We start from the raw sequence: 27,020 nt of genomic DNA, 5'->3' as shown, positions 1-27,020 counted from the left end.
CGGCCGGCGTCGACGCGGACTCAGCCCCGGAGCCCCCTCTGCTGCCCAGAGGCCGCCGCCGCCGCCCGCCCAGCCGCCAGCCCGCCTGCCCGGCCAGCCCCGGGCTCCCGGGAACGTCAGCACGCCGCCGTCTCCGGACCTGCTCCGCCAGCCCCATTGGTCGGAAGGAGAAGGCTGGCCCTCCCCATTGGCCCGGCCCTCATATTGAACGGGCCAATGGGAACTGCGGTTTCAGGTCGCCATGGAGACCGATGCTGTTAAGAGCGAGAGGGCCTGGAGGAGGTGGGGAGTGGAGACGAAGGTGTCCCCGGTCTCTGGCGCCGGAGGGGGCGGGGGAAAGAAGTGCAAAGGGGTGTCCCGAGCGCTGGCTCTGAAACCTGAGGCAGGTTTTGCTTTGCCTTCCTGTGAGCCCCAACTGTGCATGGTAGGGTTTGTCCCCGGCGTCAAAGGCAGGAACAGCCGAGCCCCTAGACGCTGAGAGCCCAGGAGTGGGCGTTTCACTTTTCCTGCGTCTGGGAAGCCCCTGAGGCTATGCCCTTTGACCTTTGACATGTGTGCAGCTTCTGCTTCTCCAGGTGAGTTTGCACCGAGTCCCTTAAATCGCTGCTTCCTCCTGACGTCACTGAGCCACCTGAATTCTATTTAACACCTATGCTTGTTCTTCCCCACCACTCCCCTTTCCCTGAGGTGGATCCTACCTCAAATCTGTTTGCCCTCAAACTTACAGTAACACTCCTTCCCAAGGGAGACTCAAAAGAGGATTTCCTCTGGATGATACTTTGGTAAGAGAACAAGCTGATAGATAGCACAATAGATGGCAAAGGGTTAACACTTAAGGTATCTGTAAAGTAGTGTGTTCCCTGCTTCCCGAAACAAACCTCTACTCTCCCCATTGACAGACTTTTATTAAACATCCCTGTGTGTGCATTCTGCACCATGAGCTTGACAGGAGCATATTCTTTCCCCTAAGAGTTTACAGACTGGAGAAGGATATAGCTAACAGAGTCAATCCTTCATGCCTTCTGATGATTTCACAGATGGTAAAGGAAATAGATTACAGTTATTGGATTTATTTTCTATTTTCCAGATTACATTTAAATTTGATAAATGAACTGAGGGATGGAATCATTACCTACAAAAATCTTAAGCTTTAATAATGAGTTTTCTACTTTTGTTTAAAGTCACTTTGTGCTAGTTTGTCAACATTAATTATTTTTTGTCAATAAATTTCATATTTAGGTACCAACTACTCAAGTGGAATTTCATGAACATATTAGGCCTTTAAATATGATATTGCTGTGGGCTATACCACTGATATTTTTATGTTCCTTGTTTTGTTGATTTTGCTGTTTTTATACCAATCTCTTTAGTAAGAAAACTATGCTTATGTTACTGCCTCTCAAATTGGAATGACCATATTGTGTGAAAAAGCTGATAGGGTTTTGGAAATTACAAATATTTTCTTGAGAGAAACAAACTACTGTGTGTGCAAGCTACATATGTCTAACTACTGTTCTGAATTTTAAGTTGGGTAATATGCTTTGCTATTGGTTTTTATCTTACTCAAGTTGAAGATCACAAAAAGGTAACATAAGAAATATTAATATGGTACCATGATAGGAAAAAATCTCCCCAAAATTTGAAGTAAAATTTGAATTTGGTTGGCAATCTTGTGCAGGGTTGGACTGTGGAACAAAACAGGTGAACATATGAATGTTCCTTTTAAATATTTTCAGAATTGGGAAAGGATTGTCAGAGCCAGAAAGTGCTGTCTCATGCCTTGCCATCATGGAAATAAGCTGCTTTTGACCTTTTCTGGCTTTGTGTGTGTGTATTTTTCTTTATAGGAGAATAGAAAAAGTAAAATGCAAATTTTTATAAATAAAATTCCTTTTGAATGTACTGACAAGATACCAATGATTTGGTTTTGAAAAATTTGAATAACATTGAATGAATGGAAGATGTGTCTAATGGAAAGGAAGAAAATGAGTATTTTCTTTTTTCTTGCCTTAGGCTAGCATGGAAAGGAGGGAAAAAAAGCTTTTTTTTTTACTCTAATAATCATTTAAAATATTTTTTTTCTCAGATCACATTTGAGCATTTTGATATTGTGTATTTCATGTTTGTCATAATTAAAATGTTACTAAAATCCATCATAAATAATGTCCCCCGAAATAAGTTGTCAAAATTAATTCAACATTAATTTTTTTCTTCATTGTTATATTTAGTTGAAAGGATTCTTTTGAACTTGCTCCTACACTACTAAGCATCGTTGGATAAGGTTAAGAACTGACACCAGTCCACTAAAAGTTCATGCTATCCAGACTTGGTTCTGATTCTCTAGATTCCTTTCCTCATCAGGAGGGTGATTACCCCAAATATTATACTTATCCAAGAACATTATCTCCCAAACCTGTCCTATTTCTGCCCTCCTCAAGCTCCCACTTACTTGGTCTTCCTTCAATTCTGCAAATGATTTTGCCTCATACTTGACGGAGGGATCCACCATGAGATTCCTCAACTTACCTAAACCTCAGTCTCAATTTTCACACATTTTTTTCAGTCCTGACTGAGAAGATGTATCCACAGTCCTCTTCTAACTCATACTCTACTTGTGCTCCTAAACACAGGCCATCATCACTGGGATTTTGCTCTATTGATTATAATTCCTCCCTTAGATTATGTGTTACACTGTCTCCCCCAAAGATTTTTCCTAAGCTATCCAAATATCTGAGCTTTTGTAAAACCACCTTCCCTCTCGCCTACCTCCATCTCCATCTACTGGCCTTTCCTTTAACCAGGAAACAGTCTAAAGGGAATTTCTTGAAGCTTCTACTTTTTCACCCCCAATGTTTTGGCCCTTTATACAACTGAAATGGATTCTGAAGATTGTGGCTACTTCTCTTCAGAATCCCAGCTAATTTTGCCAATTAAGTTCTCTCTTACAAAAGTATCCTTTGCTTACAAGTTGCAGTGCCTTAATCCCAGATTTCCAGTGAGGGAGGGAAACCATTGACACCCAACCAGAGCTTCCACAGAAATGCAAATGATGTTGTTGAGGAAAGTTTAAACCACCTTGAGTAAAGTGCTAGGAAGTAGAGCTGGGAAAAGGGGCCTCAGCTCAAGCTACCTGTGGGGCCTAGGGCAAGGTTAGAAAGACTAAAGAGGTTTGCTGACTCCACCCTCAAGAACAAAAGTAAACAGCTGAAAGCCAAAGAACTTTTCTATTGCCAGCCCTGAAAGAAGTCAACCTGAACCTTTTAAGATTGTGAAAACTTTGTAACTTTCCGGTGTTTGTTATGTTTATATTAGCCCGTAATGATTAGTGGTAAATTCCTTTAAAACACATAGCAGAAACAGCAAGGAATAGGGAAAGCAGGAACAAACACCTTCTCTCTTCTAACACTTGGATGTAGGTCTACAGAGTAAGTAGGAGCAGTGAAGATAAAAACTACAAAAAGTGCACTGATTCTGATAGTCTTTGGGTTTTGTTTTTAAAGAAGAATGTTGAAACAGAGGTAGGTGGCACATGAGGGAAAGCACAGGAATAATCCAGGCCTGAGGAGGGTTGTTAGGTTTTAATAATAGTTCTCTGGTGGTTTCAGGATTGGCCGTTCCCCACCCCCAGCCCCATTCTCTGAGTGAGAAAATCCTCCCCTGCCTTAGAGGCCTAGCCCAATAGTTACCTATAAAGACTTTTCTGAAAGTTTCCTGGCCCTACCCCCCTCTGGAGAGGGAGATTTCTGCCTTATTATGTTATTATTACACTTAACACTATGTCATATGGTGTAGTTATTTGTGTGTGAGCCTTCTTCTTGAGAGGATGGGATCCATATCATGGTCACGACTGTGTCCCTCCCAGTGCCTTAGATTTCTGAAGCCTATCCCACGCTAAGAAAAGACAATATTCATTAGTCCTTTTTTTTGAGTCCTTGAGAGAACGTGACTTCCAACAATGAAAAACTGGAATCAGAATGTTGGGAGGTAATTAGAAAAAGATGGGATCAGATGTTTGCCGTGGAAAAGGGAGCTATATGTTGAACAGAGTAGAGGATTTGCCATTAAGCCTCCAAAGAGAGAACGGCCTTGGAAAGTTCTCTCTACTAGGTTAGAGGGAGGGGACCTGTGTGAGAAGGACTGGCTGTGTGTGCTTTGGCATGAAGTTATCATGTTCAGAGCTAAAGCTATAAAATGTCTGAGGGAAAGCAGTTGAAACTCAGCTTTGCCAAGCAAGTTAAATGAGAGTTACTTAATATACTTTTTTCCATATGAAACATCTAGGTTGCTCTGTCTCTTGGAATACAGTGGAATCATGACAATTTAACAACTTCATAAAATCAGAACAGCATCAAACATCTGGTATGTGTAATAGACATGTTCCTAGTACCTGTATCCACAGCCCTTGAAGAAAACAGCCATGCATGACTCATGCCTGTGCATCTGGTATGGCATCAGCCTCTGTGGGTACTTGACTCATAGGTAGCCAATCCAATGGCAAACCAATGACCCCTGACCTGTAACGATGCCAATCAGATTCTTTTCCTGGGAATCTGAAATTGAGAGAAGTTAGAGAGAGCAGCTGCCTTGGTCCTCATGTTTTCTGGGTTCCTACTTAAGAGACCACAATGTGCCACTCTAAAAGACACTATTTTGGCATAAGAATTATTTAGGGCTGATGGCAGTTGAGAAACAGCAGATGCAGGAAAAGCTTTTTTTCCTTCACCTTTTTTTTGTGTGTGTAAAAGAAGGCCATAGGGCAAGTGCTGTGGCTCATGCCTATAATCCCAGTACTTTGGGAGGCCAAGTCAGGAGGATTAGTTGAAGCCAGGAGTTTGAGACCAATCTAGGCAATGTAGCAAGACCCTGTCTGTACAAAAACAAACAAACAAAAATGAGAAAAATTAGCCAGGCATGGTGGCCTGCATTGTTAGTCCCAAGTCAATTGGGAGGCTGAGGCAGGAGGATCACAGGAGTTTGAGGCTGCAATAATCTATGATCATGCCACTGTACTCCAGGCTGGGTGACAGAATGAGAGCCTGTCTCAAAAACAAAAAACAAAAACCCTCCAAAAAGCCAAAAACAACAACAACAAAAAGCAGGCCATAAATTTCCATTTGTAAAGGTGTCTCCCCTCTCCAGTAAGAAGAAGGGAACTACTCAGAGGAGAACTCTTATGCATATAGCAAACCTTACTAACTCTTATTTACCATATATTTGTTAGTCACAAATAGCCATAACTTAACCCCTTTACCCTCAAAGAATCCTCAAACCCCTTTTCCTTTGTCTAGCCTCTTCTTCACACTTAATCCCCTATGTTAAAATGGCATATAAGTCCAAAATTCCAACTGCCTCCTTGAGTCATATTTGTTTTGTGAACCTATGTGTACATATGTAATTAAATGTTTCTTCTCTTGTCAATTTATCTTTTATCAGTTTAATTTGCAGAGTTGAACTTAAGAAGATAGAAGAAAAGTGTTTTTCCTCCCCAAATTATTCTCCCCATGAAGCTTCTTTTTTATTATTGTTCCATGAGACTTCTGTTTCCTATAATCACCTTTACCCAATTCTTTTCCTGGTTTGCCTTTATTCAGTCTCTGTTCCTTGCAATCAAAAGACTTTATTAAAAATTATGCAAATATTTTACAAGTAAAGAAAGCATATGTTATGACTTGGACTATGAAGGGTAACAACAGTCTAAAAATTTTCTAATAAACAAAGAATAGAAGATAAATTACCTATCTAGTACCAAATACTGCTAACCTAAGTTGAATGAAAGAGTATTATTTAGTGTGTAGTATTATTTAGTTAACTAAGCCCTATATTCCTCAATTCTCAGTTCTCCTCCTTTGAAGTTGGCAATAGGAGGAGAACTTTGAGAAAATGAGCAATATAGTTGCTTTTCTCAGGGTAGAATTATTTTGCTACATCATTAGTATGGGAAGAAAATACTAGAACTTATATTATAAATTTTTACTAATTTGGGGGGGAACTAGGCTAAAAAATAAAAAGGGGAGTAGCTCCCAACTAATTCAAAACAGCTACTATAAGTATTTTTAAAAACTTAAAGGAAAAACTCATCTAATAGGGACTCTCAATACAGAAATATAAACTATAAAAAAATGAAAAATTTTAGAGTTGAAAAACATAATAACCATGATGAATTCACTACATAGCAGATTTGTGATGGCAGAACAGGAATCAGTGAACTTGAAGATAGACCAGTAGGATAAAAAGAAAAAAAGATTGAAGAAAAATGAACAAAGCTGCAGAGACTTGGGACAAATCAGGGACAATATCAAATCAAAACGTACCTATTTATGTAAGCTGCAAGCCCTAGGAGGAAAGGAGGGTTAGATGGGTATAGAAAAAATATTTAATATTTGAAGAAGCAATGTCTTAAAACTTCCCAAATCTGATAAAATCTATAGATCAAAGAAACCCAGCAAATCACAAATAGAATAAATATAATAAAAAGAGCCACAACTAGATACAACCTAGACTACTGAAAGACAAAGACAACAAGGACATTTTGAGGCATCAAGAGAATAACAACTTTCACACAAAGGAACCATGGTGAAGTTAACAGATGACTTCTCATTAGAAACAAAGGAAATAAGAGGGTAGTAGGAGACATATTCAAAGTGGTGAGAGAAAAAACTGTCAATAAAGAATTCAATATCTAGCAAAACTGGTTTTCAAAAATGAAGGTGACAGACACATCATAAATAGACCTGTGTTGGAAGTGGGCTAATTACTGACAGAGCCCAGACACAGCCAGCAGCTTTGAGTAAAGCCCAAAGCAAAAGAAGGCTGTCGGACAGATGCAGGGCACCTGGCAAGTCAACACTCTCCATTTGGAAAGCAGCTCTTTGCTCAGTGCCAACACTGGGACAGCAAATGATCGCCACACTATACTGCTGCCGTAAAACACTGGATTTGAAGGTCTCCAAAAATAAATCCTCGGAAAATATGACCTCATTGTTTTCTTAACTCCAGAACTCTTTGTCTTTTTCATAGGGGTAGAAATAAGCGTATTAGAGGAGTAGGGGAGAGAAAATAAATCATATGCAAGACCTCTTTCTCTACCCTTCCTCCAGCCATGGTGCCTGGCCCTTTATATTCCTTGGCCACTGTTTTTTGTTTGTTTGGTTTTTAAAAAACACATCAAGTAAGCTAACTCTGTCATCACAGAACTTCCACACAGCTGGTTACAGCTTCTGTGCATTTCTGGGGTTGGATCAGGGGAGCAAGTCAACAGCACTTGCTAGTGCATCATCTTGTGAGGAATGAGAAGAACTGCCACATTTTTCTGTAGTTTAGTGAATTTTTTAAATCAGGGAAAAATGAAGATGACAATAGATACAGAAAAAGCAATTGACAAGATCTAACACCTATTCATGATAAAAATTCTCAAAAAACTATCAGTAGAAGGGAACTTCCTCAATGTGATAAAATCAATCTGTGAAAAACCTATAGCTAAGAACATATTTATGGTGAAAGACATCATGCTTTCCTTCTGAGACTATAGTCTATGGCCATACCATGCAGAACATACCTGATCTGGGGTAATCTCAGAAGCTAAGCAGGGACAAAACTGGTTAGTAGTTGGATGGGAAAATAAAATAAGGATGTCCACTCTCACCTCTTCTGTCCAACATTATACTGGAAGCCTGTGTAGTAAGGAAAGAAAGATAAAAATAAATTGAAGACATATCGATTGGAAAGAAAAAATTAAAGCAGTCCTCATTTACAGATGACTTGATCTTATGTATATATAATCGTAAGGAAATAGATACATAGCTACTAGAAATAATAAATGAATTTAACAAGGTCACAAAATACAAGATAAATATATAAAAATCAATTGTATTTTATATGCTAGGAACTAACAATCTGAAAATGAACTTAAGAAAACAATTCCACTCACAATAACATGAAAAAGAATAAAATATTTAGGAATAAATTTTAGAAAAAGCATATAAAATCTAGTCTACAGATTCAATGTGGTCCCTATCAAAATTTCAGCAGGCATTATTGTAGAAATTGATAGGCCAATCTTAAGATGAAAATACATAGGACAGTCTATGGGCATATCACCCTGAACACACCCAGTCTCATCTGATCCTGAAGCTAAGCAGGATCAATCCTGGTTAGTACTTGGATGGCAGAAGAAATACATAGGACTAAGATTACCAAAAGTGATTTTGTAGAAAGAACAACAAAGTAAGAGTAATTACAATATTAATTTCAAAACTTACTATAAAGCTACAATAATATTAATAGTATATAGTTTGGTATAATGATAGACACTTAGGTTAATGAAATAGAAGGTACAGTGTTTACATTTATGGTCAATTGATTTTCAACAAAGATGCTAATGCAGATCAATGGTGAAAGGAGTGTTTTTTCAAGAAATGGTGCTGGTGTAATTGGATATCCATATGCAAAATAATGAACTTAAACTCTTACACCATACAGAAAAAATTAATTCAATAGGTATCACAGACCTACATGTAAGAGCTAAAACGCTAAGACTTCTGAAAACAGCAGAAAATCTCTGTGATTTTGTTTTTGGCAAAAATTTCTTAGATATGACTCCAAACTTATGATCCATAAAAGAAGAAATTGATAAATTGGATTTTATAAAAATGATAAATTTTGCTCTTCAAAAGATACCAGAGAGTTAATGGAAAGACAAATCACAGACTGGGAAAAATGTTCCTAGATCCTATCTGATAAAGGATTTCTGAATGTCAAAAATAAGAACCAAATCAATTAAAAATGGGCATAATACTTTAATAGACATTTCACCAAAAAAGTATACAAATGATTAATAAGCACATGGAAATATGTTCAACATCATTGATCATTAGGGAAATGCAAATTACAACCACAACATACCACTGCACTGCACTACTACTATTCATAGGATGGGTAGCAGGCAAAAGATTGATGATACCAAGCGATGACAAGGATGTGAAAAACTGGAACCCTCATAAATTGCTGACTAGAATGTATAATGGTATAAAAACTCTGAAGAATCATTTGTCAATTTCTTAAAAATATAATGATAGCCAGGTAGGGTGGCACGTGCCTGTAGTTCTAGCTACCTGAGAGGCTGAAGTGGGAGGATCACTTGAGCCCAGAAGTTCTGGGTTGTAGTGCACTGTGCCAGTCAGGTGGACACTAAGTTTGGCATCAATATGATGACCTCCCAGTATTAGGGGACCACCAGGTTGCCTCAGGAGGAGTGAACCAGCCCAGATCTGAAATGAAGCAGATCAAAACTCCTGTGTTGGTCAGTACTTGGATCATGCCTTATGAATAGCCACTGTACTCTCCAGCCTGGGCAATGTAGTGAGACCCTATCTCTTAAAAAAAAAAAAAAGTAAAAAAAAAAAAAAAATATATATATATATATATATAAACTTATACCATATGACCCAGCAATTATTCAAGAGAAATAAAAATGTATATCCACACAAAGACTTTTACATGAATAATAGCAGTATTCTTAATAATAGCAAACAACTGGAAATAATCTAAATATTCACCAACTGATGAATGGGAAAAGAAAATGTGGCACAATGAAATACTATTCAGCTGTAAAAATAATGAACTACTGATACAAAGTACAATACAGATAAACCTCTAAAACATTATGCTAAGAGAAACAGATAAAAGGCCTTATGTTATATCATCTATATGTAACTTCCAAAAAGGGGAAAATACAGAGATAGAAACAGACCATTGATTACTTTGGGCTGGAATGGGATGTAAGTGGTTATTTACTGAATGTTTTCTGCTGATGTAAATGTCCTAAAGCAGGATGGTGGTGATGGTTGCACAACTCTATACATTTATTTAAAATAATACAGTTATAATGAGTGTATTTTATGGAATATGGTTATACCTCAATAAAGCTATTATAAATAAAAACTTTAAAAATGATATAAGCACATATTGAAACTCATATATATGAACACTTAATAAATTTGGAAACAATTTTCTAACATTATTAAAAATCTTCCAAATGGCAATTCAATGGATTTAGACCCCATGTATTAAACATTGAAAAAAAAAAAAAAACCAAAAACCAACCACTTTGGAAGGAAACTGGTTGACATCAGGCAAGCCAGAAATTTACTAGAGAAAAACACTAAACTATAACCTTTACATAATTGGTGGATGGAATTGAAATTCGCATCATAACTGATTACATGAAACCAATTTTGTACCCTTTCCATATATTTTCTGGTATCTATTTTAGCTATGATATTTGTTAAAGCCAAGTGTGGGAATAAAGTGACCTTAGATTTTGAATCCTTCTATGACCAGGTATTAAATTAAGATTTTTGAGATAATGAAACATATTCCATCATATAATTCTCTCTGAAAGTTATTAGATTTATCAATAATCTATATGTCAATACTATATATCTTTTTTCTTATATTTAGATATTTCTATATTTGCATTTTACAATTTACATGGTATTAGCACAATATTACATTTAAAAAATTTAAAATAATTTTGGAAATGTGTGTTCAAAAATGTTTAGTAATAAAAGTATATAATCAAGACCTCACAGTTTCAGTAGAATATCTTTAGATAAAATGTTCATTTTCTCCCAGCAGTTTTGTTTTATTGTTTACTTTTTTCTCTTCTGTCTACCCCAGTTACTAGAAGTAAATCTTTGAAAGACTATATTTTACACTTGATCTTAGCCAAAAGGCCGAGAAGCGATGTATATTTTAATGTTATTCTTTTGCTTTTTTTTCTTTGTCTTAAAGATCACTTAGATAATTTACCTCCAATAAGTCATATTTGGGTTTCAGAGTCACTGATCTTTATTGACTGAGAAAAGTCAATGAAGTCTTCAGTGGTATTGAGAAAATTAGTCTTCTTTTGACACATCCAAATGATGTGAAAATGGGACATAAATAACAAAAACACAATAGGAAGAAAGCCAAGGAAATGGCTGTAAAGTAGAGAATTTGACAAAAGAAAAAAATCTATACAGAATTAAAACATTTTTATGGTCAATTGAAAATCTGATTTATTATACTATTTGGCTTTGGAAAAGTCACTTATTTTTCCATTGCCTCTGTCCCACATCTATGAAAATGAGGCTTAATGTACTTCTCTACTTCTCACAGACATTAATTATTAACTTTTAAATTTTAAAAATATAAACTGTGTAAGCTTCTGAACTTTTTGTATGAGCATATTACTGTATCTGTATCTGAACATAAACACAGAGGGTTTTGGTATCTAACAGTTTATCTCAAAAAAGGCCTCTTCATTTCTACTTTACATCAACTTTTTCTTTTTGTTTCCTTCCTTCTATTTGTTAACATTAGGTAAAAATTTCTTTATTAACTAACATAATATGAAATCCCATAGGTAACATAATCATCACCATTTTATTAGTTTCTTATAATTCTCTCTTTTTTTGAAGCTACTAGAAACAATTTTCTCATAGGCCTATCTTAGGTGGTATATTATAATCTCATGGTCAAATACACTTACATTTAATATTTTAATCCAATGTTTTTTTCAATTATCAACTTTCTAAAATTATAAAATTTTAGGACTATAAAGAATATTTAAGAGCTTGTAATTTAGAGATTATAAATAAGGATTAAAACTTGCCAAATAATTCCCAGCTTGACTCTTTCTATTCAAACTTATTTATCTCCCTCATAAAGAAGAAATAAGATTTAATCATTTCACCATGTTTGCTATATATGTGTGTGGGCATGTGCATGTGGCTATATTTTCTAAGTCTAAAATAATATAAATCTAAAAAATTTTTTAGGGATAAAACACTGGAGGAAAAAATTGTGGATTTATACTAAGAATTCTCCTTGTATTTATAAGTGACTATCTATACTGCTCCTCTACTACATTATTTGACTACTGAGGTGGTGATAGCTTGAGGTATTTTGTATTTAATCTTTAATATGATACACTATAACTATTCATTATGTTCTTGAAATTGAGTTGCAACCTATTGACTGCCATTTCTGTGTTTTAAAAGCTGACACATTGTATTTAATATAGTTAGTAGAAGAGCACTGAGCTCCAAATCAGGAGGTCTGGCTGGGTACTAGCCTTGCTTATCCTACTGGCTTCTTCAAGTCTTAGACAAGGCATTTCATCTTTCTGGCCCCATGTTTACTGATCTGTAAAATGGATAAATCAGGCTGACATATTTCCTGGGTCTAGATTACTGTGTGTATAAGATGAAATACTACATGATCTCACCTTAAATTTTGGATTTTGTTTTCTTTTGAAGGAAATTTACCAAAAATGTTTATCACTTTGGTATAGCCGTTCAGTCCCTTTCTACCACCCTCTTTGTTTTCAGTTTTCTATAAGCTATTTTTCAATAACTTTTCCCTCTTTGTTTTCAGTTTTCTATAAGCTATTTTTCAATAACTTTTCCCAACCGTTACTCTTTTTCTTTGTTCAAGATATGTCTCTCCCCTTCTACTTATATCTTGCCTCCTTTTCCCTATATCTGTGAACTTATCCTTATCTTAACAAGGGAGCTGCTGTTTACTAAAACAAACAAACAAACAAACACTATGAAAGAGATCTACTTCTATGCCAGTTGAGGAGCCACTACCTGTGAGTTATCTCCCCTCACTGAGTGGGAGTAGAATGGAAAGGTGAGGGGTGTGGCCTTTGGTGCCAGACTGCCTGGGTTTGTATCTAGTCTCTGTCACTCAGCAATTGTTTCCCCATTGGCAAAATGAGAAAAAGCAGGGTTACCCAAACATTATTGTGACAATTAAATGAGTCAAAATAGGTAAAGCTCTTATGGTAGGATCTGGCACGCAGTAATTGATGTAGACCCTCATAGCATGGTAGTGGCTCCAGCACAGGCTGGAAGAGAGAATAATGCGACTGAAGGGGCGCAGTATGAGGGAGTGGAATAGTATATTTTCATGGTTCGGGGCCTTTTGCAACAACACTCTCTTTCCCACTCCAGTCTTCTACCTGTTCTTATCCTGAGATGTTGGACAAAAGCCTGATGAGAGGAGGAAGACTAGCATCATTTGTGGGTGATGTTCCTTTTATTTAATTTGAAGGAATGGCTACCCATGGCAACTTTTTCTCGAGGTGAATTTTCTGTTTGAAACATGAGTTTGTTATTGTTTTCTACCATGTTTCTGAACTGGAATGCCATAATTATTATGCCCTAAGGTCCTTAAAGTCAAAAGCCCAAGAATTGTCCTTTGGACAGGCCTATTTTTATATCATTCCATTTGAAAAACAGCGCTGGAAAAACTGTTCCTAGCAAAGAATATTAATTGATGAAAACATTTCTTTGCTCGCAATCTAAGGGAAGCAATCTGTTCTTAGCTCTTTCAAGCTACAAAATAGATTTAGTCACTAATGAACAAAAGCCAATTATTTTCAATACTGCCTTTAACAATTCTTTGTTTCTGATAACAGGGCTCTTTTTCTATTCTTTACCAAAGCAAGTTTTTAAAATATAGCAGATCATTTTATGAGGAAAAAGCAAATAAATCTAATAGCAAGATTCTGATTTGGGTGCAAAGCATACTTTTCACCTCAATATTTAAGTATGTAGCTTTTTAAGGGAGGGGCTATTTATCCATTTTGGTTAAGAAGTATCATTATACTTAATGTTTTATAGAATGAGTATAGCAAATATATCATATGAAAAATAAAGCACATGAAAATATTTTTGCTGATAAGAAACCAAAATTCTATAGTATTTATAAAATTATAATATTGTACATTCCTGATGACCATGGAAAACATTAAATCTGGATAAATCAATGTGTATTTCACTTTCACTCGCACTCTTATAGGATAGAAAGAAAGCATAATACTGGATAATATTGACAAAAGGTTAATTAGTATATGTACTTATTCAGATCATAAATATTGTATTTGGAGCTCAAAAGAAATATATCAACAAAAAGTAGGAATTAAAATTCCTGAGCCATAGGATGTCACATAGCAAAGAATTTGGCCTTTTATTAAAAACATCCTCAGCATATTTTTATTTCAAATACAAACAGAAGAGGAAAAAAAAATCACATATTGCATGATCATGTAAGAAATCAGGGGGAACTTTCATTCTATTTTGTAGAATGGAGGCTACCCTGATAAATTTTAAAAAATCCATAGACCTCTCAGAATGTATGAGGCAACTACATCCTGTACTTATTTTGTCACCTTTTATTTAGATATTTCTGATTTACTTTTAAGTTTTTAGTGAAATATTTAGTTAGGAAGTATTATTTTTTAATACAATTAGTTCTGAGGAGATCTTAATATTGTTTCTTATGTATTATTTATCTAGGTTTTTATAGTTCACTTTGGTGACTTAGCAACTCTAGAAATGAAAATTCCATTTTTCCAAAGACCCAAAAGAAGGGATGTTGAAAATCTCCCTAGTTTGTCCAAACGTGAGACTGCAGGCTAATCCATTCACCCCAGGATTATAATAACACTTCAGATTCTGTTTCAAGCTCTCTTTCTATGTAATCATTTGGTCTGTTTATATAACCAATACAAGGGGTAATTCTCATTGTCAAATATGTTATATTTCCTTTTTGCTCTCCTTTAGTCTTCTCTTTATCAGATGGCAATCTCATTGTGTTGTATAGGCTATAGTACAGTGGCTATTCATAGGCCTGATCATAGCACATTATATCCTTGAACTCCTGGGCTGAAGTGATCCTGAGTAGCTGGGACTATAGGCACACAGCACCAAGCCCTGCTCATTTTCTTTTTATTAATAATAGGCTATTGAACAGCCACCAGATAAAAATGACATGAGCAGTCTGAAGTATGTTTGTAGTCATATCAATTTATACAATAATAACTAACATTTACATAGCATTTACTATATGCCTGACACAGTTTTAACCACTCCATATCTTTCATTTAGTCCCAATAAGAATGATATGAAGTAGGTACACTAATATTATCCCCACTTTATAGTAAATTATGGCACAGATAAATTACTTAACTTGCCAAAATCAGCTACTAAGTGGCTGAGCTGAGCTGGGATTTGAACTCAGGTTAACTGGTTTGAGTCTGCACTCACAAGCACTATAATACATGAAAGATATAGAATTGTTTTCAGTTTCTGAATTATTCTCTTTCCTGGTGGATCTTTATCTTCTTTCCTTTTTCATATCTTCTCTATCTTTCAAAATTGCATGTAGGATGGAGGTAAGATGTATGATTTGTAAATCAACTTTATTGAGGTATATATTAATAATTTGTATAAAATGAAATGTTTCTATTTTAAGATTACAGTTTGATGAGTATTCACAAATGGGTCATTTCCATCCAACACTTTAAAAATCTCCCTCACTGCCCTTTCCCAGGCAACTGCTAATTTGTTTTTTGGTCACTATGGATTAGACTTCCTTAACATAAATGGAATCATACAACATACAGTGTTTTCTTTGGCTTCTTTCACTCAGCATAGTGATTTGAGATTCAGCCATATTGTTATGTGTTTTTACAACATTAGCTCATTATATGTTCACACCTTTAGTTCATTTCTTTTTATTGCTGAGTAGTATATTATAGTAGTCCCCCTTCTCATGAGTGGTTTTGCTTTCCATAGTTTCAATTACCTACAGTTGCCACAATCTGAAAATATTAAGATATTTTGAGAGACAGACTACATTTATATAACTTTTATTATATTGTTAATTCTATTTTAGTAGTAGTAATTTTTTGCTGTGCTTAATTTATATATTCAACTTTATCATCAGTACATATGTATTCAAAAATATTTTATATATATATATAATATATATGGAGTTCGGTACTATCCGAGGTTTTAGACATCTCCTGGGAGTCTTGGAACATATCCCCTGAGAATCAGGGGGGACAACTGTATATATATTTTTTCATCTACCTGTTGATAGACATTTGAGTTGTTTTGGTTTTTGGTTATTATGAGTAATCTGTAATACTATAAATATTTATGTTTACGTTTTTGTGGAGGTATATTTTTTTGTTTCTCTTAGAATTGCTGGGCTCGGTGATAAGTTTATGTTTAATTGAGAAACTGCCAAATAGTTTTTCAAAGTGGCTATACCATTTTACACTCCCACCAGCAAAATTTTAATATAAAGTTCTAGTTGCTCTACATTCTTGTCAACATTTGATATTATCAATATTTAAATTTTAGCCACTGTAATGTGTATATACTGGTATCTCATTGTAGTTTAAATTTGCATTTTCTTGATGACTAAAGATGTTGAACATCTTTTATGTGCCTTTTCGGCATTTATATATCTTCTATTGTGATGCATCTGTTCAAATGATCTGCCCTTTTTAAAATTGGGTTGTCTTATTATTGAGATAAAACATTTGATTATGTATTTGAATACATGTTCTTTGTCAGATGTATGTACCATAGATATCTTTTAGTGTTTTGTTTGCAATTTAAGTTTCTGAACAATGTCTTTCAAAGAATAAAAGTTTTCATTTTGATGAAGTCTAAATCTGTTAATTTTTTCTTTTATGATTTGTGCTTTTGCTGTCTTATCTGAGAAATCTTTTCCTACTTTAAAGTGATAAAGATTTTTCTCTCATGTTTTCTTCTGGAAGTTTTATAATTTTATCTTTGTTAATTTTTGTGTATGGTATGAGGCAAGGTTTGATTTTCTTTTTTCTTTTTCCAATAAATATCCAACACCATTTGTTAAAAAGACCATCCTTTCCTCATTGAATTACCTGGGTACATTTGTCAAAATCAACTGAATATAAAGTCACAGTGAGAGAGTACTTGACACTCACTAGGATGGCTATTATTAAAAAAATTATAGGCTGGGCTTGGTGGCTCACGCCTGTAATCCTAGTTCTCTGGGAGGCTGAGGCAGGCGGATTGCTCGAGGTCAGGAGTTCGAAACCAGCCTGAGCAAGAGCGGGACCCTGTCTCTACTATAAATAGAAAGAAATTAATTGGCCAACTAATATATATAGAAAAAATTAGCCGGGCATGGTGGCGCATGCCTGTAGTCCCAGCCACTTGGGAGGCTGAGGCAGAAGGATTGCCTGAGCCCAGGAGTTTGAGGTTGCTGTGAGCTAGGCCGACGCCATGGCACTCACTCTAGCCTGGGCAACAAAGTGAGACTCTGTCTCAAAAAAAAAAAAAAAAAAAATTTATAAAACAGGCTAAAAACAAACCAGAAAATAACAAGTGTTGGTGAGGATGTGAAGAAACTGGAATCCTTGTGAATTACTAGAGGGACTGTAAAATAAAGCAGAATCTCTGGAAAACAGTTTGTGGTACCTCAAAAACTTAAACATAGAATTATCATATGATTTATCAATTCCCCTTCTGGGTATATACTCCAAACAATTGAAAGCAGGAACTTGAATAGATGTTTGTATACCCATGTTTATAGCAGCCTTATTCACAATAGCCAAAAAGTGGAAACAACCTAAGTGTCCATTGACAAATGAGTGGATAAACATTCTATTGTGGTATATACACTCTGTGAAATATTATTCATCCTTAAAAAGATAGGAAATTATGACACATGATATACCATGGATGAACCTTGAAGACTTTATGCAGAGACAAAAAGGACAAATATTTTATCCCACTTATATGAGTAGTCCATCAAATTCATAGAGACAGTAAAAGGATGGTTGCCAGGGGATTGGGGTATGGGGAAATGGAGAGTTAGTTTTTAATGGGTAAGGTGTTTCAGTTTGGGAAGATGAAAAGGTCCTGGAGATGGATGGTGGTGATGGTTGCACCACAATGTGAATGTACTTAATGCTACTGAACTGTACACTCAGAAATGCTTAAAATGGTAAATATTCAGCTATGTATATTTTGTCATAATTTAAAAAATCAATTGACCATGTAGTGGGTTATATTTCTGGTCCATCTTCTGTTTCATCGATCTTTGTGCCTATCCTTACACCAATATCACAATGTGTCCTGATAACTCTATATTTTATAGTAAGTCTTGAGATAGGGTAAGTTCTACAGGTTTGTCCTTCCCTTTCAAAATTTGCTAAATCTTTTGCCTTTCTATAGAAATATTAGATTCAACTCATCAATTTCTATTTTTTGAAAAGCTACCTTCTTATGGGGCAGGTCTTTCCTTAACAATTCTTGTGGTGTAGATAAAATCTTTCAGCTTTTTTTGGGAAATGTTTTATTTTGCTTTCTTTCTTGAAAAATTTTTGATGAGTGTGTAAAATTATAAATTGACAGGGTTTTTTTTTTTTTAAAAGCTTCTTTTCAGCACTTTGTACATGTGTCATTTTCTTCTGACTTACATATTCTGACAAGAAGTCTGTGGTCATTCTTGTCTGTTGTTTTATATATAATATGTCCCCTCCCACACAATGGCTGCTTTTAAGATTTTCATTTTATGACTGTTTTTCAGCAATTTGATTATTATATGCCTTTGTGTGGTTTTACTGTTGCTTGTAATACTTTGGATTCGTTAACATTCTTGAATATGTGATTTTATCTTTTTTTTCAGATTTGGAAACATTTTGACTTTTATTTCTTAAACTAGTTTTGAGAACTAAAAATAGAATAATTTTGATGCTACTTATAAATTAATTTTATATCCTATGATCTTGCTAAACTAATATATTAATTTTAGTAGCTTTTTTTGGCTGATTCTATAGTATTTTCTATGAGTAAAGTATATTGTCTGTGAACAAAGACAGTGATAGTTCTTTACAAAGTCTGTATTTTATTTCATTTTGCTTACTTGTTTCCAATTTCTTCTGGCACTCCACTTGCACTGTATTTGTTGTATTGCTATTATCCTATAGATCATTATGGCTCTGTTAACTTTTTTTGTCTTTTTTTTCTGTTTCATTTTGAATAATTTCTATTGTTATGTCTTCAAGTTCACTGATTTTTTTCTTCTGCAGTATCAACTCTTCTACTAATTCCATCCAATGAAATTTTCATTTCACATATTTCTTTGATCTCTAGAAATTCCATTAGACTCTTTATCTCTTTCTTCATTATGTTTGTTTTCTTTTAAGCCCTTGATCATACATATAGCATTTATTAGATCTGTTTTAAAGTCATTTAATACTAATCCTATTGTTTTTGCCATTTCTGTATTTGTTTCTATTCCTTTTTTTTTTTTTTTGCTTTTTTAAAATTGATACTTAATAGATATACCTATTTTTAGGGTACATGTGATAATTTGATACATTCATAAAATCAAATCAGGGTAATTGGGATATCCATCACCTTAAATATTTATCCTTTTTTAATGCTAGGGATATTTGGATTATTCTCTTCTAGCTATTTTGAAATGTACTATAGATTAATGTTAACTATAGCCATCCTACTGATCTATTGAATATCAGGTCTAATTTCCTTTTATCTAACTGTCTACTTGGATCCATTATTATGTACTGGTTTTTATTCGGTTTATTGGGCAACCTTTTTTCTGATTCTTGGTAATTCTAGTGTTTTTTGAGTACATACAGGATATTGTAAATGTTACATTGTCAAGTGCTGGAATTTTTCTGTCTTTTTAAAAATTAGATTTGGGACTTGTTTTGGCAGGCAGCAAAGCCTGGTGGATAAGGTTGAGGCTTGTTTTTTAAGCTTTGGTAGAATGAGTGCTGAGTAGCCCTAAGAAATTTTAGCCCTTCTACTAAGGTATAAGCTTCTGGAGTCTCTGCCAACTGGGCTGATTAACAAAGACTTTCCACTCTAACTAAGAAGTCAGATATCTCCATCCCTGTGCAAACTTGAATAACCAACTGCTCAGCTTTCATCTTCCTGTTCAATTTTTGTTAGAATCTGTACTATTCTTTTCCTTGTGCATACACCTTTCCAGTATTTAGCAAATACTCAAGAAGAACCATAGGCATATTTATGGTGCTGACTTTCTTTTTAGCTCTTTTTTTGGAACTCTTCTTTACAACTTCCAGATACCTTAACTTCTATGACTCCTCAAGCCTTCCAGTGCTTAAGAACTCTCTGCCTGTTGCATGGTCTAGAACACACCTCCAGCAGAAACCCAGGGCAATTATGAGTCTTGCCCAACTTGTTTCTTTTTCTTCATTGATCACAGACATGTTCTGACTGTTCTCTAATGAATGAAAACATGGGTTTCATATATTTTCTCTAGTTTTCTAGTTGTTTATAGTGGAAGGGTAAGCCTGGTCCTTGATACTCCATCATGATCTGGAGCAGAAGTCTGGTTTGTATTCTTAATATGGTTATTACTACCTTAATCCCTCAGAAAAACCTTTCAACAGCTTCCATTTCCTGTGTGTGTGTGTGTGTGTGTGCGTGCATGTGTGCGTGTGTGTGTGTGTGTGTGTACATGCTTATGCATTGGATGTAGTTGGATCCTTCTTAAAAATGTTCTCTTCTGTTCAAGGTCAGGAGTTCGAAACCAGCCTGAGCAAGAGCAAGACCCCATATCTACTAAAAATAGAAAGAAATTAATTGGCCAACTAAAATATATATATAGAAAAAATAAGCCAGGCATGGTGGCGCATGCCTGTAGTCCCAGCTACTCAGGAGGCTGAGGCAGGAGGATGGCTTGAGCCCAGGAATTTGAGGTTGCCGTGAGCTAGGCTGATGCCACTCTAGCCCAGGCAACAGAGTGAGACTCTGTCTCAAAAAACGTTCTTTTCTACTGATTTCTAGAATACCATACTAGTCTAATTTTTCTCCTTCCTCTCTTGCCATTTCTTTTAGGACCCCTTTTATAGTTCATAATCCTTTACCTGGGCATGATATTTTGGGAGTTTTCAAGGCTTAGTTCTAGGTATCCTTTTCTTTTTATCTCATTTTCTTTTCCTGGGAATCTTATCTGTAACATTAAAGGTCACCAAGGGCCTTCAAACCTCTATTTCCAGCCTAGACCTCTCTTACATGCTGTAAGTCCTCCTACCTGCTGGAATATCTCTAAGGTAACTCAAAGTCAAGTTGATAAAATTGCGATCTTCTTACCTTTCCTGACACCTGCCCCCAAATCTAGCCCTCTTCCAGTGTTTCATATTTCTGTGAATTATACCTCCACTCCACCTAGTTGTGCTGGTAAGAAACCCAGGAGAGAACCTGGGCAGTTTCCTTTCCATTATTCCCCAGCCATCCCTGACCCTTCTTGTATATGCTCTCCACCAGTCCTGTAATTTTACCTCTTAAAAAATCTTCTGACCCAATTTTTTCTCATCATTGCCACTGAATTAGTGCAGGCTAAGTATCATCTTTCATCTTATCTATTGTAGTAGTCTCTTATGAGGCCTCTGTATATCCCCTCTAATCTTCCACCAAAATCTGTTCTTGATACCACAGGCTAAAATGACCTTCCAAAATGCAGATCTGAGCATATCACCTCCTTCCTTAAATCTCCTCAAAAGATTCTTATTGATTTTAGGATAAAGATCCTAATCCTAAATAAGGCCTAAAAGACTACATGTTTTGGCCCTTGCCTACCTCTCCTGCTTCTCCTTTCATCACAATGCCCCTGACTTTGTTTCCCACCCACAATGGCTTCTTTCAATACTTGGAAGATGCCCCCATTCTTGCCATAAGATCTCAGCATATGCAACTCTATTTATTTGAAATATCCTTTCCTGCCTTTAAATCACAACCTTTTCTAGGTTAACTCCCGTTCACCTATAGATCTCTGTGCATGTCACCTCTTCAAGAAACTTTTTTCTTTCGTTACATATACATTTTATGCATAATTATAAAAAACTGGTTATGTCAGTTTATTATTAAAAAACTGGTTATGTCACTGCTACTTTGTCCCCTAGTGAAAATGAGATCCATGTCCTCAGCACTAGGCACTATATAAATGTTTTTGAATGGATGGATGAATGTATTACTCAATGATTGCCTTTTTATTTTTACAGAATTGTGAACATAATAGATCCTAAATGAAAATTTATTGAGTGCTTTATGAATTGTTACCTAATGTGCATCATCATTTCATCTATTCTGAATGACAGTTTATTTGTGGCCTGTTATAAATGAGAGGTCCCTATTTCATTGAAAATAATAGCATAGACAAATTTAATTTTGGGTGAACTCTCATTGTGAAGCCAAATTATTATTTCTTTATTTTAATATGGTTAAAAGATTCACCTCCTGGTTCCTGTTTGCAATTTGTCTTTCTAAGGAGAAAAAAGCCTACTTTCAAAATATTCTAGTTTTCAACTGTACATAGTGTATATTTTCACAAAGCAGGGATAGTATCCAGTTTCTAGTGAGGGAAGTGGGGTTTGTAGAAGTGGTTCTGACATCAGTCCCTTTCACACACTTACTCTTGACCACCGTAGCCTTATGTTGTCGACTCATTTTTCCTGTGTAGCTTAGTTGCCACTTATTATCTCATATGTCCCTGGTTCTATTTTCAGTGCTTTAGAGTTTCACAAATGTTCAAAACAAGCATATGAGAATTAGTAATTCTATTTTGCAAATTAAAAAATCGAGACTCAGAGAAATTAAGTAAATTGCTCAAAACCATAGTAAGTGGCAAAGCCAGGATCTTTGAAACTCCAAAACCTATACCCTTTCTGGTACTTCTTTGTTACCCATCTCCTGTTTTTAATTATGGAAAATTGAGAATTGAATTTACATTTGTCTGTTCCTTGGACTTTATAACATAAAATACAATTACAGGATTATCTTGTAAAAAAAATGGTTTCTTTAAACTTCTATGACTCATTCTTAATATAACCTTTCCATAGTAATTAAATTTTCATAGAGCTATTTGATGACTTTTTTATTAGACATTGTGAGTTTTAACTCTTTGGAAATCAATACAATTATTTTGATGCTTGCTTGTTTCCAAATATTAAAAGCTGAGTAATTTAGGCCTGTTAGTTCAATTAGATAGAACATGATCTTGGTATTGATCACCATACAATTCTTTTGGCCTCTCACAGAAAAACCCAGCCCAAAGCTAAACTTAATGCTACTCCTGGCTTACATTTGGGTTGGTATTTTCTCTTAATTGTGAAATGCAGCACACAAAGCCAAGTTTATATTCTGTTTCTATATGATCCTGAAAAAAAAAATGGAAGGGGAGATGATTTTTAGAACTCTTTTCACTCTTCTAAAAGTTAAAATGTATGTTTTCTTTTAGTATGCATGTATTAATTCACTCATTAATTTGTTCATTAACAAACATTTATTAAGTGGTTCCTACATCCCAGGCATCATTCTAGTAGATAGACAAAATATTTGCCCCATACAGCTTCTATTTTAGTGGTAAAAGAAAACTTACCAATAAAATAGTGGTAATTGTTGATAAGAAAATATAACAGGGTATTCTGATAAAGACAGCTGAGGCTTGGGAGTGTTATTTTGGAAAGGATTGTCATATAAGGTCTTGTGGTAGAAGTGACATTTGAACCAAGAAGGAACCAGCCATTTGAAAAGCTGTAAGAACTGCTTTCCAAGCAAATGTACCAATACCAAGGCAGGAATGAGCTTGGGAGGTACCAGGAAAAGAGAGATGTTACTAGAAAGTAGTTTGTAAGGTTGGAAAAGGAGGCAGGGGCCACATCTTAAGCACTTTAAATAAACTTAATGTTATCATCATTTTCTTCTGAAATTATGTAACTGATGTTATATTTGCCTTAGAGTTTTGCCCCCCTGAGACTGAATTATGCCACAAAGAAAACCATATATCATCATAAAATTTTAGAATTGAAAGATTCCTTAGAAATTGCCAAGTCTAACCCTTTCATTTTAGAGATATGTCAATTTGAACCCAGAAAGGAAAAGTGACTTATAGAAGGTTACTCAGCAAACCTAGGCAAGACAGGATTTGAGCTCAGGCTTCAGTATTATATAGGGTTCAGTGTTCCTCCCAGAAAACCAATTTTTAGGAAAACACCAAAAAAATTGTTTTATTTATGGTATTTCTGTGGCTCATATTGTTTTCTATTTGATTATTTATTTATTTATTTTTGAGATAGGGTCTCACTTTCTCACCAGGGCTAGAATACAGTGGTGCGATCATTTCTCACAGCAACCTCAAACTCCTGGCTCAAGCCATCCTCCTTGCTCAGCCTCTCGAGTAGCTAGGACTATACACATGCACCACTACATCCAGCTAAATTTTTAAAAAAAAATTTTGGAGAGACAGGGCATTGCTATGTTGCCCAGGGTGGTCTCAAACTCCTGGCCTCAAGTGATCTTCCTGCCTCAGCCTCCCAAAGTGCTAAGATTACAGGTGTGAGCCACCATTCCTGGCCTCTATTTAATTTTTACAAAATAATAAATTACTGTAATTTAACCAGAATTTAAATATAGTTAATTGTTTTAGATTTGGATTATACATTTTTTTTTAATCATTGGCCAAATGTTTTTTACTCAAAGAGCAGAATGATGCAAATGTTGACTTGGTATCTATCTTTCCATTGCCTTTCATTGTACCATCTGCTGAAGTTCTTAACTTGATGTTCTCACACCCCAAGGGGACCACACAAATGACCTTTGGTGTTCCAATAACCCTTTGCAAAGGTACGCAATGTTTTACATACCTGTGATTATCATTTTAGGTCTTCCAAGGAACCGACATCAAGACAGGATAATACAAGCTTGATTTATGGGGAAATATGGAGGATAAATGAGAGAGAGCAGGAATAGGTAGCAAGAGCTTTGAAACCACACTGTAGGTCTGGCATTCGTGAAAAGAGAGAGGGAAAGGATTGAGTAGGAAGCCTCAAACTACAGTATTGTAAGAAAGTCTCATTCAAGCTGATGTGGAGTCACCAAGCAAAAGTTTCTTGTTGGAGGTATCCTGCATTGGGCAGAAAGGAACTGGCACTAGTACCTCTGCCATGTTTAGTATTGACTCCAAGTAGCCCTAGGGTAAGTGCTGTGAGCACTGTCATAGATCCAAGGGGACAGCAGCTGGGGCAGCTCTGCTCCCAGCAACAGTTCTATTGAAGGAGATCTGAGTGATACACTTCTAGGGCCACCATACTATGCTTATCTGCATTTCTGTGGGGGAAAGTATCTGCAGTGTTTGTCACATTTGCATAGTGTTTGGGTACCAAAGAAGGTTAAGAACAATTGACTATTCAGACACCTAAATGGTTAAATTGTGGCCCTAAGAAACAAAACTATAGACCCAAGTTTATTACAGTTAAGTCAGTAAATAGTAGTTACCAAACTATTGAAAATCATGGCATTGTTATCATTATTTCTTCATGGGTGTCAGAGGCGTTTACACTTTTCACATTCATATTTGTCACAAAGAAAGCAAGGAGTGTCCAAATACTGGGTGCAGGGTTACAGCATAGGATATGTATGTACTCATTTTTCCTTAAGGGCAGTTCTAAAGGCTCAGAGCATGGATAATGGAGATAGAATTCCTGGGTTCATATCATCATCCTGGTACAGATTAGCTGCTCAACCATGGGTAAATTATTTCACCTCTCTGTGCCTCATATTTCTCATTTCTAACATGGACATCATAATAATAGTGTCTGCCTTCTGGAATTATGGGGAGCATTCAGGGAAGGGATCTCCAGAAAGCTCCTCATATAGTGCGTTGCACACATTATTCCTGTGGCTACAGGCTATTGGGCAGTGAGCACTGCAGTTTGCCCCACTTGAGCACATTCAGCACTGTAAAATGTGAACTTGGGGAGTGAATGAATGAAGGAAGCTCTGTTCCTTCGAATTATGGAAGGGTCCTTTAAAGAGTTAGCTTTTCTAACATTTTCGAAAAATTTTTCAGTAGTGTTTCTAGTTTGGAAGAATTTAAAGACATATTAATTAAATTTTTTCTTTGCGCTAATTTGTATTTTTAAAAAGTGATTATGCATTACTTGTATAACTATGTCTAATTCTTTAACATATCTGTTTTATAAAGCAAGGTAGAGCTATGACGATGATTTTTACATGGAAATAGATTATTCTATAGTATAACATTTTTATTATTATAACTATTATTACACAAATGTTTTAAAAGTTTTCAAACTTCCTCTTTAGAACTTGACCTTTATTGATAAATCACTTTCTGGTTGAGTGTTGCTGCTTCCCCTCCTTTAACAACTTCCTTGATTTCTCTCAGCCTGTTTTTTCTATAATTCTTTTTTTTTTTTTTTTTTTTTTTTTTTTTGAGACAGAGTCTCGCTTTGTTGTCCAGGCTAGAGTGAGTGCCGTGGCGTCAGCCTAGCTCACAGCAACCTCAAACTCCTGGGCTCGAGTGATCCTTCTGCCTCAGCCTCCCGAGTAGCTGGGACTACAGGCATGCGCCACCATGCCCGGCTAATTTTTTTTTTTATATATATATCAGTTGGCCAATTAATTTCTTTGTATTTATAGTAGAGACGGGGTCTCGCTCTTGCTCAGGCTGGTTTTGAACTCCTGACCTTGAGCAATCCGCCCGCCTCGGCCTCCCAAGAGCTAGGATTACAGGCGTGAGCCACAGCGCCCGGCCTATAATTCTTTTTTAATAACTTGATTTTCACTATTCCTGGTCTAAGCATTTTAGGAAGGCAGATATGATAAAAATTTGAAAGATTAAATAAGCACTCATAAATTACTTAGTCCGCTGGTAGCAAACCACAGCCCAAGGGCCAAATCTGGCCAGCAGCACGTTTGTGTAAATAAAGTTTTATTGGAACCATGTTTTTAGATTACATATCGTCTATGGGTACTCTCATGGTACACAACTGAGTTGAGTAGTTACGACAGAGACAGAATGGCCAGCAAAGCATAATATATTTACTATCTGTCCTTTTACAGAAAAAGTTTATAATAACCTGATTTAGTTTACTCAAAAAAAAAAAAAAAGAAAGAAAAGAAAAAAGAAAGAAAGAAAAGATCAGGAGAAAAACATTATCTAGAGCAGGATAGCTCCTTAAGGGTAGGAATTGTTCTTTACTCATCACTTTATTCTTAGTAGCTAGCCTGGAGCCAGACTTATAGTAGATACTAATCAAATAATTACTCAGTTGAGTTAATTATGGTTTTACCTTACATTAATTTTTAAAATTAAATGCTTTAAGTTAAAAAGACATT

At 35.5% G+C, this 27,020-nt stretch overlaps 1 protein-coding gene across 1 annotated transcript in view; it reads left to right on the top strand.

Moving 5' to 3' along the window:
• Window positions 1-241: 241 nt before the first annotated feature.
• CCDC148 (coiled-coil domain containing 148) overlaps window positions 242-27,020 on the top strand; it is a 240,843-nt gene continuing 214,064 nt past the window's right edge. Inside the window, exon 1 of the mRNA XM_012745265.2 lies at window positions 242-575. Coding sequence (XP_012600719.1) covers window positions 551-575 — 25 coding nt within the window. The 5' untranslated portion in view covers window positions 242-550. The remainder of the gene's footprint in view (window positions 576-27,020) is intronic.

Source organism: Microcebus murinus, chromosome 8 (genome assembly GCF_040939455.1).
Source record: "Microcebus murinus isolate Inina chromosome 8, M.murinus_Inina_mat1.0, whole genome shotgun sequence".
NCBI classification, from domain to species: domain Eukaryota; kingdom Metazoa; phylum Chordata; class Mammalia; order Primates; family Cheirogaleidae; genus Microcebus; species Microcebus murinus.
This window is presented reverse-complemented; position numbering and strand designations above follow the sequence as displayed.